Here is a 13,679-nt window from a genome sequence, read left to right on the forward strand (position 1 = left end):
GATAGCTAAAAAATCAGAACCAGGGGAAGTCAAATGGCTGGTTATGAAAATCCTGATAAAGATAGGTATCAAAGGAATTTTAGAAAATTCTAAGCCAAAGAAATACAGATGGGAAAGTGTTCTTGAAATATCCAGGAAAGTGTGCAGGGCACAGCAAATAGTAGGTCCTTAGTATTTTGTGAAGTAAAAGTCATGGTACTACTTCGGCTGCAGAGAATGTTGAATTATTTCCTTTTAACCCTTACTTGCCATGCTAGAGTAGTATGTCATACATGAGTTGATGAAATCCCAAAATGATATTTCACCTGGTGGCTCTGTTTGCTTTTAAGTGTTTTCACATGCATGTGTTTGCTGTTGATTTTTGAACCATGTTGTCTTTTCTTTATATTCATAATTGGAATTCTGTTAATGCCCCTGAAGAAGACAATAGAGCCCAGTAAGGGGAAAAATGACTGTGAGAGATTTTCTGTTGAGGTCATTCAGATGTATTAATACTTAACAGATTATAGGTTACGGATTAGAGAAAATTCTGTCTCCATTCTCAGATTTCAATTTAGTATTTTTAGAAGGTCCTTTATTAAAAGTTTAAATTGCTTTAGAAAACATATAGATTCCAAGAACAAGGTCCTATTTCATTTTCAATGACTTTATTGAGAACATTTTGCAAATTAGATTTTACAATTTAACATTTTACAATTAGAAATTTTATCTGCTACTACATAAATTGCAAACTTTTCAAAACACTACAGAAAATCCTTTATTTCTTTGGATTCTTCTGTTCCATGCTGAGCTCCTGAGATAAATTTTTTCTTTCAGCTTCATTTTCATCTTCCTGTGAAATAAATTTTAGAAAACATTAAAATGTAAACTTTAGGGCATTTTATCAGCTATAATTAATACATTTTAATTCTATTTCTCTGAAGAATTAACTGCTGTGATTCTGGCAATCCTAGAAAAGAGGCTAGAAACAAAATGGTAACATTATGTAACATTCAAATATTTATAGTGGGTGCTCATTTGCACTACACGTGGACTAAAATTTTCTGTATGTTCTTAAAAGCAACTTATTTTATTAATGACCTCAAATTACTTTTGAAAACACCTGCCCATAAAAAGTATCCATTTTAGGGGGGGGTGAATCAGGTATTTTTACTTCACTGTTTGATAAAAGTAAATTTAACTTCTGAGACACTTTATGTGCTCCAGCATGGCATTTTTGTTTCCTCTAACGTGCTTTCTTGACAGGCCTGCCAATTTTCCAATTACTTGCACCACCATATGTTATCTGAAGATCAGTCAGCTCTAAAATAGGAAACATGGTCATGTCAGTCTATCGAATGCTTACAGTCTTCTACAGTTTCAATTCTAAGTGTGGCTTCATAATTCATAGCAGGGTCCTGTGGAACATGGTGAATAAATGAAGTGACTTCGTAATGTCTGTCTCCATAGGAATGAAGTGCATCTTGTGTTCAATATTAAATGGCGACCTCCAAAGTATAAATAATGAGAGTCTGGAAAAATATTTCACCTTACAATCTGTAACCCATTTCATCATCTATGTTCCTTCAACAATGCCAAGTACAAAGCAGTCTTGCTTTCCTAATGTTTCTAATAATTATCAAGTGAGAACTTTCATTTTTATTAACTGAAAGCAATTTCTTAAGTATCTCTAGACAACAGTAATATTATCAGTGTCACCAAATACATCACCTTTATCTCAGAATCTTATAAAACCAAATTCAATCATTGTTGAGCTCTTAGTAAACTGACTTTATTAAATAAATGAAATTCAAGTATAATTTTTTCCCATGAAAAACCACATCCTTGCCTATAAATGTTAAGGTGGAGAAGGCTTCCTTTATATACTTTGTCTCTAGGTTCAATAGCATCTGTGAGTTAGACTTTGTCAACATCAGAAAAGTAGAGAAATTACCAATATTATAAACCAATCTGAATCATTTATAAATATGTTGCATACGAGGGATGGGGCTTTGAATGTCATTTTGGCAATGTAATTTTAATATATTGTTCAAAGCAAAATAGTCACTGTATGTTGTTTTAATTTTTTTTTCCCAACTTATCTCTACTGAACACAGATACTATGTTTGATTGACTCTTGAACAGGTATTTTCCACTTTTGGGCAAGAGTTTCTAGAGATTACATTTTGATTAGATCTTAACAGAAGCAAATTTTGCTCTATGCTTTCTGTTGTCTTCTTCATGTGAGACACTGACAGAAGGTGTTAATTTAGCAGGTAAAGGTGGCAAGACATTTTTTGTTAGGTAGCACTGAATTTATGTATTTAAACAGATTTTTTTCAATAAATATAGTACAGTTCTATACATGTATTTTCTCTTCTGTCTGATTTTCTCAACATCTTCTCTTTTCTAACTTACTTTATTATAAGAATACAGTATATAATATACATAACAAAATATGTGTTAATTAACTATGTTATCAGTAAGGCTTTTCTGGTCAATGATAAGCTCTATTGGTAAATCTGGGGGTAGTCAAAAGTCACATGCAGGTTGTTGGAACACCTAGCCCTCTCATGTTATTCAAAGGTCAACCATAGTTTATAAATGCATGTCTCTTCTAATATTGCCTCCTGCTCAGGACAATGACGAATTGTTCTACATTTTTCTTTATGCTGAGGACATGTCTTACATGATCTTGCCTTTATGTGCCTTTAAACCGTTTCCATAGGTAACAAGATCCTATCTCCTTTTTCCTCTGTACAAAGAAAACTGTGATTTGGATGAAGAAAAGGATTATGAAGGGGAGGAAAAGGCATTTAACCCTAACTGCTAGAGTATAACACATTGTAATTGCTATAGTAGAACATCATCAAAATAATGAAAATAGCAATAAAAGCTTTTATTTATTTATTTTTTTACTTAGAGAGAGAGAGAGAGAGAGAGAGAGGACAGGGGAGAGGGTCAGAGGAAGAGAGAGAATCTTAAGCAAGCTCCATGCTCAGCACGGAGCCTGACATGGGGCTCAATCTCATGTGATCATGAGATTAGCCAAAATCAAGAGTCACATGCTCAACCAACTGAGCCACCCAAGCATTCCAACAGGTTTTATCATTATAAATAAAAACAGTAGATTTAGACACAATAAACCTCCATAAAGGATTTTAGAGGTTGCTTTATTTTTTTTTGTTTGTTTGTTTACAAGTGCTAATTTGTGTAAGAATTTATAAGCAATTCAAGATTAATAAAAGCATTGAAATAGCTCAGGCAGCAAATCAAATATCATTGACTAATGATTGCATAATGAATGAAACTGCAAATATAGAAGCTTTTTACCAAAAAGTATTTCTTCACTACTGAATATTAATGGCAGTAAAAAATTTCTTCTGATAAATGGCACGTTTTTGTTTACTCTTTGCTGAGTTAAGACATCTGTTTGTTTCCCAGCAAAAGAAGACCCTTACTACACGGATCATTTTCTTAGTGACAGTCCTGACAATTTTGACATTTGTTTCACAAAGTGTTCTGAAGCAGCCAGCAAGAAAATGTACCCTTTGGGGCCACTGGAAAGTGTAGACAGGTTTACCTCTTAACACTGAAGCTTGCTAATTCATACTCCAGAAAACATGTTGATTGTAACCACCCTGCAGATCTGCTAGTTACATGTGGAATTTCAATACCCATTCACATAACAACAACCCATAATGCCAAATGACTGACGGTGGTTCTTTAGCCTTCTTGCTCTTTTTACACTGACAGCATTGTTGTAGTAATGAGAATGAGAATGTCTAGGCATACACAGTCCATGGGATTATGGTCTAATGCTCCTGGTGGTAACATAAGACTGAGGGAGTTACTCTAACAGAGAACAGCAAAAACATTCTTACCTAAACTAAACATTCTAACAGTAAAAACACTGACATTCTTACCTAAACTAAATCTCTCTTACCAATGAATAAAACTTGCAAGGTTTTGTTTAAATGCTATTAAAGCTTCCACTATCAATTGGAACAGAGGCACCCTCAATTTTCCTTATTTACAAAACTGTCTTAGTTTTCATAATAGTTCAAAGAATTGATGCCAATTAATAAAACCAATCCATCCTGCTTTTTCTTTCTCTTCGGAGATAACCAACTCCAAAAAAAGGGCAGTTATTTTAGCAGCTAGAATTTCTACTGCTCAGGTAATATTTGGACTCAAATTAGTCTATTAACCCTATAGACAGCCAAATTGTAAGTGATTTCTCTTTAAGTAGTATTATACAAAGGGACAACTTTCCCCATTGTTTGTTTTTATCTTTAAAGAAGAATGTATAAATACTTTATAATGCAGATACCTGTCAAATACCACCATACCCAAGTGATTAAGGTTAGTATCACCAGTAATACTTATTCACAGTAATTAACCCTTTGCTATGATGCACTAAAAAGGGCACATCAGGTCTGTGGTATCCTTCTTAATAATGCATAATCTCAATCTAATCATGAGAAAGCATCAGATAAACATTATATAAAATAATTAAACAGTAGTCTTCAAAACTGCCAAGGTCATCAAAGACCATACAAAGTTTGGACTGTCACAGATGGAAGAAGACTAAGGGAACATGATGATTAAAAACTAATGGGATCCTGGACCACGAAAAGGGTATTAGTGGAAAAACTGGCAAAATTTAAATATGGTCTATGCAGTAGTTAATAGTATTGTCTTGATGTTAATTCCTGGTTTCAGTTATCTACTTTAGTTATAAAAGTCGATAACACTTCAGCAAGCTGGATAAAGGGCAAATGGGAATTACCTGTACTATTTTTGCATTTTTCTTAAATCTAAAATTATTTCAAAAAGCAATTTAATAAATGGTGACTCAATGAAAGGTTTTCTACATTCAAAGTAAGTGTCACATATATATAAAGATTTTATGTGGAAAAAAATTCAAGGCACCTATAGCTGCTCACATTGAAAACAACAGCCAAAACAGTTTGCTTTCCATTGTTCTACTTAAAATTCCTTTCATAAGTATCTCAAATGTTCATAATGGTGATGTTCTTAATTTTTATTTCCTTGTTTATGCTTTCATATATTTTCTTACTTTTCTACTTATGGATTACTTTTACCAACAGAAAACATAAGATTTTTTAAAATAAATCCCTTTATAATCTCACCCTTTGAACTATTTCCAGAAATGAGCATAATGGAGGTCAATGTTTACAAAGAGAATTTCAGTTGTTTTCACTTTACTGAATTTCTTACTTATAGCAGACAGATACATGGTAGTACAGCAGTAAAATGAAGTGAGGAGGTGCAGCTAAGCACTAACTTAACCTATTTCTATTTTCTTGTATTATCTTTAGATTTTAAATATTCCTTTGGCTAATCCGAGAGTTACTGTAGTTGGATTCAAATTAATAGTCAAAATTATCTTTATGCTTTAACAATGGTCTTTTTAAAAATGTTAGTGAATATATATGTGTATATATATTTATGGCTTTTGACAAAAAAGATATACACTTAATCTGCTATGTTAGTTATAGAATAGGTATCAAAAAGCAATATATACTCTTCCAGTCTATGGTCAAAAACTGCTGTCTTTTATTTACTTAAAGTATGTTCCAGATATAATTCTCAACGGCATTTAAGATTATGCTTTTAATACAGAAAATGTGCTGGTGCTGCACAATGAAGAAAAAATTAATCTTAATAACTGGAAAAATACTGATAATGAAAATGTTTTAGGCAAAATGAGCACGCTGCATGCTTCAGACTAAAATTAATTAGAGTTTTTAATGTTTTACAATTCCACCATAATTCTTTAAATGGTGCATTTCCTTCATAGTAATAAACACTTGGATCATTAAGTAAAGTGCAAGATGTGTGTGATGTGCTACATTTAACAACCTTTGGCTCTTTTTTCTGTACTTCTGCATTCAGTTTTCCAACGCACTGAATAAGCAATTGAAGACCACAATTAAATTTCCTGACTTTGCATATTTGAGATTCTTATTTCATTTAATACAAAAGGTAATTAATCTACCATTTTATAACTGAATCCAACTTTAGTGGGCCATGATAGATACTGAAATGAACTTACAAGAAATGCTTAATTAAATATAGTGTAAAAAGCATAAGATGGGTTTTTTTTTTCCTTATGACAGAAGTTGCATATTTAATTAGAGAGTCTAGGGCTATATTATAAAATTAAAGTAACTGGGGAGGTTCTTAGTAAACCTAGCTCAAATACGTCTTGTAAGTAAATTTCTACCTTTTTTTCTACTTAGTGGTTCAGAAAGGAAATAACCAAGGAAATTTCCCTTAATTTAATATTATAAAATCATATCCTTTATTTTAATAGCAAGTAAAACAGATAAAAGGGCAGAAATGAATATCTGGTTTCATGTATGAGAATACATGAACAATTCTGTTTCATTTGTTAAGCAATCACTTATCTCTGATTTGTGATTGTGGAACAAATTTAATGGACTAGGTTTGCTTTTCTGAGTCTTTAGTTCCTCTTGTCATGTTTTACTTTGTGGTGGCTTTTGCGCATGGAAATGGGGAAGTTAGAAATAAAACACTGGGTTTTCCAGTGTTTCCCAGAGCCAGAAAGACCCTCAGGACTAGCACAACCATCTGGAGAGAGTATATTTATATTAAAGGAAATGAAGATCAGTGAGTGAAAGGTGAGAGTCAGGCAAAATAGCTAGCAGAAAGGAAAGAAAGGAAATGAATGACAGATGGTAAGTGTGAGCTAGAGTAGGCTCTTAATGAACATAAACCCTATTCTATAAGTTTATATCCTTATATCTTCCCATAAACATGAATAAAAAGCATAATTTCTGTAACATTAATTTTTAGATATTTCAGGTACGTTTAAGATATGAACCTCCTAGGGCTAAAAATACCACTATCCTCTTCATATGGAGCTTATGGTCTTAAAGATTAAAAAAAATCTTCTTATAGAAGTCTAATATCTGAGAAATAAGCATAGAAGTATATGCTAGATTCTGCATGAGATGCCCCTACCTTGATAACTCACCTTCATTTGTAACATTTTTGCTTTAAAAGATATTTACTTGAAGTATTCAGTTTTGTAAGTTGGTATGCAGTCAGCACTGATTATAGAAAAACAAAACAAAAATATCTCAAATTCTTTAATGGTCCAACATAAATATATTTTCAAGTGAGGATAGCAAAAGTTTTATATGTTTTTTCATGTAGTACCTTATTTATGTTCTTATTTACTTATTAATTTTAATCAAGCATGGTTGACATAATGGTATATTAGTTTCAGGTGTACAACATGCTGATTGACAACTATATATATATTACTCAGTGCTCACCACAGTAAGTATAGTTCCCATCTGTCACCATACAAAGTTACTAAAATATTGACTATATTCCCTATTCAGTACTTTTCATCCCCATGACTTATTTTATAACTAACTGAAACTCTGTATCTCTTTGTCCCCTTCACCTATGTTTCCATTCCCCACACCCCTCCCCTCTGGCACTAATGTTTATTCCATTCAGGAGTGTTTCTGCTTCACTGTTTTTAGTTACACATATAAGTGATATCATACTGTATTTGTCTTTGTCTTACTTTACTCAGCATAATATTCTCTATGTCCATCTATGCTGTTACATATTCTACCATAATTTCTTTATCCGCCACAATTTCTTTATGCATTCAGCTACCCACCGACACTTAGATTGCTTCCAAATCTTGGCTATGATAAATAATGCTGCAATAAACATAGGGGTACATGTATCTTTTGAATTACTATTGTTTTTTTCTTTGAGTAAATACCCACAAGTAAAATTACTGTGTTGTATGGTTTTTCTATTTTTAACTTTTGGAGGAAACTCCATGCTGTTTTCCATAGTGGCTGCACCAATTTACATGCCCACCAACAGTGTTTTAGGGTTCCTTTTTCTCCACATCCTTGCCAAATCTTGCTATTTCTTGTCTTTTTTTCCCCACTAGGTTATTTATTTTTGAAAAAGAGTGCAAGTGGGGTAGTGGAAGAGAGAGAAGGAGATAGAGAATCCCAAACAGGCTCTGTGTTGTCAGCGCTAAGCCCAGCAAGAGGCTTGATCTCACGAATCATGAGATCATGACCTGAGCTGAAATCAAGAGTTGGTTGCTTAACCGAATGGGCCACCTAGGCACCCCATTTCTTGTCTTTTTGATACTAAGTGGTCTTTGTGGTTTTGATTTGCATTTCCCTGATGATCAGTGATGTTGAACATCTTTTCATGTATCTGTTGGCCATCTGTATACCTTCTTTGAAAAAATGTCTCTTCAGATCCTCTGCCCATTTCTTTTTTTTTTATTATGATTTTATTTTTTAATTTACATCCAAATTAGTTAGCAAATAGTGCAACAATTATTTCGGAGTAGGTTCCTTAACCCCTTACCCATTTAGCCCATCCCCCCTCCCACAAGCCCTCCCATAACCCTCAGTTTGTTCTCCATATTTATGAGTCTCTTCTGTTTTGTCCCCCTCCCTGTTTTTATATTACTTTTGTTTCCCTTCCCTTGTGTTCATCTGTTTTGTCTCTTAAAGTCCTCATATGAGTGAAGTCGTATGATTTTTGTCTTTCTCTGACTGACTTAATTTCACTTAGCATAATACCCTCTAGTTCCACCCATGTAGTTGCAAATGGCAAGATTTCATTTTTTTTTGATTGCCGAGTAATACTCCATTGTGTATACAAGCCACATCTTCTTTATCCATTCATCCATCGATGGACATTTGGGCTCTTTCCATACTTTGGCTATTGTTGATAGTGTTGCTATAAACATGGGGGTGCATGGGTCCCTTCGAAACAGCACACCTGTATCCCTTGGATAAATACCTAGTAGTGCAATTGCTGGGCCGTAGGGTAGTTTGATTTTTAATTTTTTGAGGAACCTCCAGACTGTTTTCCAGAGTGGCTGCACCAGCTTGCATTCCCACCAACAATGTAAAAGAGATCCTCTTTCTCTGTATCCTCGCCAACATCTGTTGTTGCCTGAGTTGTTAATGTTAGCCATCCTTACAGGTGTAAGGTGGTATTGCATGGTGGTTTTGATTTGTATTTCCCTGATGATGAGTGATGTGGAGCATTTTTTCATGTGTCGGTTGGCCATCTGGATGTCTTCTTTGGAGAAGTGTCTATTCATGTCTTTTGCCCATTTCTTCACTAGATTATTTGTTTTTTGGGTGTTGAATTTGATAAGTTCTTTATAGATTTTGGATACTAACCCTTTATCTGATATGTCATTTGCAAATATCTTCTCCCATTCTGTCAGTTGCCTTTTGGTTTTGCTGATTGTTTCCTTTGCTGTGCAGAAGATGAGGTCCCAGTAGTTCATTTTTGCTTTTGTTTCCCTTGCTACTGGAGATGTGTTAAGAAGTTGCCGCCACCAAGATCAAAGAGGTTTCTCCTCAAGGATTTTGATGGCTGCCTCTCTTACATTTACGTCTTTCATCCATTTTGAGCTTATTTTTGGGTATGGTGTAAGAAAGTGGTCCAGGTTCATTCTTCTGCATGTCACTGTCCAGTTTTCCCAGCACCTCTTGCTGAAGACTGTCTTTATTCCACTGAATATTCTTTCCTGCTTTGTCAAAGATTAGTTGGCCATATGTTTCTGGGTCCATTTCTGGGTTCTCTATTCTGTTCCATTGATCTGAGTGTCTGTTCTTGTGCCAGCACCATACTGTCTTGATGATTACAGCTTTGTAGTGTAACTTGAAGTCTCAGATTGTGATGCCTCCTGCTTTGGTTTTCGTTTTCAAGATTGCTTTGGCTATTCGGGGTCTCTGCTGGTTCCGTACACATTTTAGAATTGTTTATTCTAGCTCTGTGAAGAATACTGGTGTTATTTTAATGGGTATTGCATTGAATAGGTAGATTGCTTTGGATAGTATCGACATTTTAACAATATTTGTTCTTCCTATCCAGGAGCATGGAATCTCCATTTTTTTTGTGTCTTCTTCAATTTCTTTCATAAGCTTTCTATAGTTTTCAGTGTATAGCTTTTTCACCTCTTTGGTTAGATTTATTCCTAGGTATTTTATAGTTTTTGGTGCAATTGTAAATGAGATCAATTGCTTGATTTCTCTGTTGCTTCATTGTTGGTGTACAGGAATGCAACTGATTTCTGTGCGTTGATTTTATATCCTGCAACTTTGCTGAATTCATGAATCAGTTCTAGCATTTTTTTAGTGGAATCTTTTGGGTTTTCCATGTAGACTATCACGTCGTCTGTGAAGAGTGAAAGTTTGACCTCCTCCTGGCTGATTTGGATGCCTTTTCTTTCTTTGTGTTGTCTGATTGCAAAGGCTAATTAAGACTTCCAATACTATGTTGAGTAACAGTGGCGAGAGTGGACATCCCTCTCCTGTTCCTGACCTTAGGGGGAAAGCTCTGTTTTTTCCCATTGAGGATGATATTAGCGTTGGGTCGTTCATATATGGCTTTTATAATCTCGAGGTATGATCCTTCTATCCCTTCCTTCTTGAAGGTTTTTATCAAGAAAGGATGCTGTCTTTTGCCAAATGCTTTCTCTGCATCTATTGATAGGATCATATGGTTCTTGTCCTTTTCTTGCATTGATGTGATGAATCACATTAATTGAGTGTGGATATTGAACCTGTCCCGCATCCCAGGTGTAAATCCCACTTGGTCGTGGTAAATAATTTTTTCAATGTATTGTTGAATCTGGCTGGCTAATATCTTGTTGAGGATTTTTGCATCCATGTTCATCAGGGAAATTGGTCTATAGTTCTCCTTTTTCATGGGGTCTCTGTCTGGTTTTGGAATCAAGGTAATGCTGACCTCATAGAAAGAGTTTGGAAGTTTTCCTTCCATTTCTATATTTTGGAACAGCTTTAAGAGAACAGGTGTTAACTCTTCCTTAAATGTTTGGTAGAATTTCCCCTGGAAAGCCATCTGGCTCCGGACTTTTGTTTTTTGGCAGATTTTTGATTACTAATTTGATTTCTTTATTGGTTATGGGTCTGTTCAAATTTTGTTTCTTCCTGTTTCAGTTTTGGAAGTGTGTATGTTTCTAGGAATTTGTCCATGTCTTCTAGATTGTCCATTTTATTGGTGTATAGTTGTTCATAATATCCTCTTATTGTTTTTGTTCCTGCTGTGTTGATTATAATCTCTCCTCTTTCATTCTTGATTTTTATTTTGTTTAATTTTTTTTATCTTTTTTTTTTTTTTTTTTTTTTTTGAGACAGGGAGAGACAGAGCATGAACAGGGGAGGGTCAGAGAGAGGGAGACACAGAATTTGAAACAGGCTCCAGGCTCTGAGATGTCAGCACAGAGCTCGATGCAGGTCTCCAACTCACGGACTGCGAGATCACGACCTGAGCTGAAGTCGGCCACTTAACCGACTGAGCCACCCAGGTGCCCCTTGTTCTTGATTTTATTATGTGGGTCCTTTCCTTTTTCTTTTTGATCAAACTGGCCAGTTGTTTGTTTATCAATTTTGTTAATTCTTTCAAAGAACCAGCTTCTGGTTTCATTGATCTGTTCTACTGTTTTGTTGTTGTTGTTGTTGTTGTTTTGATAGCATTAATTTCTGCTCTAATCTTTATTACTTCCTGTCTTCTGCTGATTTTTGGTTTTATTTGCTTTTATTTTCCAGGTCTTTAAGGGGTAAGGTTAAGTTGTGTATCTGAGGTCTTTGTTCCTTCTTTAGGAAGGCCTAGATTGCTATAGACTTTCATCTTATGACCGCCTTTGCTGCATCCCAGAGGTTTTGGGCTGTGGTGTTATTCTCATTGGTTTCCATGTACTTTTTAATTTCCTCTTTAACTTCTTTAGTAGGATGTTTAATTCTTTAGTAGGATGTTCTTCAGTCTCCAAGTATTTGTTACCTTCCCAAATTTTTTCTTGTGGTTGATTTTGAGTTTCATAGCGTTGTGGTCTGAAAATATGCACAGTATGATCTCGATCTTTTTGTAGTTGTTGAGGGCTGATTTGTGTCCCAGTATGTGGCCTATTGTGGAGAACATTCCATGTGCACTGGAGAAGAATGTGTGTACTGCTGCTTTAGGATGAAATGTTCTGGTGAAATGTCCATCTGGTCCAGTGTGTCATTCAAAGCCATTGTTTCCTTGTTGATTTTTTGATTACATGATCTGTCCATTGCTGTGCGCAGGGTGTTGAAGTCTGGTATTTCTATCGATGAGTTTCTTTATGTTTGTGATTAATTGATTTATATGTTGGGTGCTTCCACAATTGCTGCATAAATGTTTACAAATGTTAGGTCTTCTTGATGGATAGACCCCTGGATTATGATATAATGCCCTTCTCCATCTCTTGATACAGTCTTTATTTTAAAGTCTTGATTGTCTGATACAAGTATGGCTACTCTGGCTTTCTCTTGTTGACCATTAGCATGACAGATGGTTCTCTATCCCCTTATTTTCAATCTGAAGGTGTCTTTAGGTCTAAAGTGGGTCTCTTGTAAACAACATATAGATGGATCTTGTTTTCTTATCCATTCTGCTACCCTATGTCTTTTGATTGGAGCATTGAGTCCATTGACGTTTAGAGTGAGTACTGAAAGAGGAATTTTTTGCCATTATGTTGCTTGTAAAGTTGGAGTTTCTGGTGGTGTTCTTTGGTTCTTTCTAAGCTTTGTTGCTTTTGGTCTTTCTCTCCTCTCTCTCTCTTTCTTTTTATTTTCATCTTTTCTCCCCTCACAGAGTCCCCCTTAAAATTTCTTGCAGGGCTGGTTTAGTGGTCACAAACTCCTTTAATTTTTGTTTGTCTGGGAAACTTTTTATCTCTCTTTCTATTTTGAATGACAGCCTTGCTGGGTAGAGAATTCTTGGCCACATATTTTTCTGATTCAGCACGTTGAATATATCCTGCCACTCCTTTCTGGCCTGCCAAGTTTTTGTGGAGAGCTCTGCTGGGAACCTGATCTGTCTTCCCTTGTTGGTTAAGGACTTTTTTTGCCTTGCTGTTTTTATGATTCTTTCCTTGCCTGAGTATTTTGTGAATTTGAGTATGATATGCCTTGTTTGATGGTCATTTTTTGGTGAATTTAATGGGAGTCCTCTATGCTTCCTGGATTTTGATGTCTGTGTCTTTCCCCAGGTTAGGAAAGTTTTCTGCTATGATTGGCTCATATAACCCTTCTACCCCTATTTCTCCCTCTTCTGGGACCCATATGATTCTGATGTTGTTCCTTTTTAATGAGTCACAAATCATCTACTATTCACTAAATGTAACATTTCAAAAATCTCAAATGTGCTAATATTTAAAGACAGTACATATAAACTTCTACTTTCCCTACAGACACTCAAGGAGAAGAAATATTTCTAAATTTATGCTGTTTTATTTTTTTACCCTAAATATACACATACAGGTTTAAATTCCCAGAGATTTAAAAAAATTCTACCAAATTAAAATGAGGTAAAAATAAGGTCTAAAAATGTCGGAAATATGCAAGATATGAGATAGGGCGATCACCAAAGTATAGTACTCAAGACTTCCAAGTTGGATTTCAAAAATCAGAGATTGGCTCAAAGTTTTCAGATATATATACACTGTTTACTATGACTAGAATTTATTGAGCAATAACAGTTATAAAAGCTGGAAAATACTTGTATGTAGCATATTTATTCACTAACATAAGCAATAACCATGATATTGGGATTGGCCACTAGAAGACTACCATCTTTTTCTTAAATTTTTT

The 13,679-nt window shown here is 34.8% G+C and overlaps 1 protein-coding gene across 3 annotated transcripts in view; it reads right to left on the reverse strand.

Moving 5' to 3' along the window:
- Positions 1-610: 610 nt before the first annotated feature.
- PHF14 (PHD finger protein 14) overlaps positions 611-13,679 on the reverse strand; it is a 207,371-nt gene continuing 194,302 nt past the window's right edge. The window contains exon 17 of one of the 3 annotated variants that reach the window (XM_027071968.2): positions 611-832. In XM_027071968.2, coding sequence (XP_026927769.2) covers positions 758-832 — 75 coding nt within the window. In that variant the 3' untranslated portion in view covers positions 611-757. The remainder of the gene's footprint in view (positions 833-13,679) is intronic. The other 2 variants (XM_015081217.3, XR_008296827.1) reach the window with 2 other exon arrangements.

Source organism: Acinonyx jubatus, chromosome A2 (genome assembly GCF_027475565.1).
Source record: "Acinonyx jubatus isolate Ajub_Pintada_27869175 chromosome A2, VMU_Ajub_asm_v1.0, whole genome shotgun sequence".
NCBI lineage: Eukaryota > Metazoa > Chordata > Mammalia > Carnivora > Felidae > Acinonyx > Acinonyx jubatus.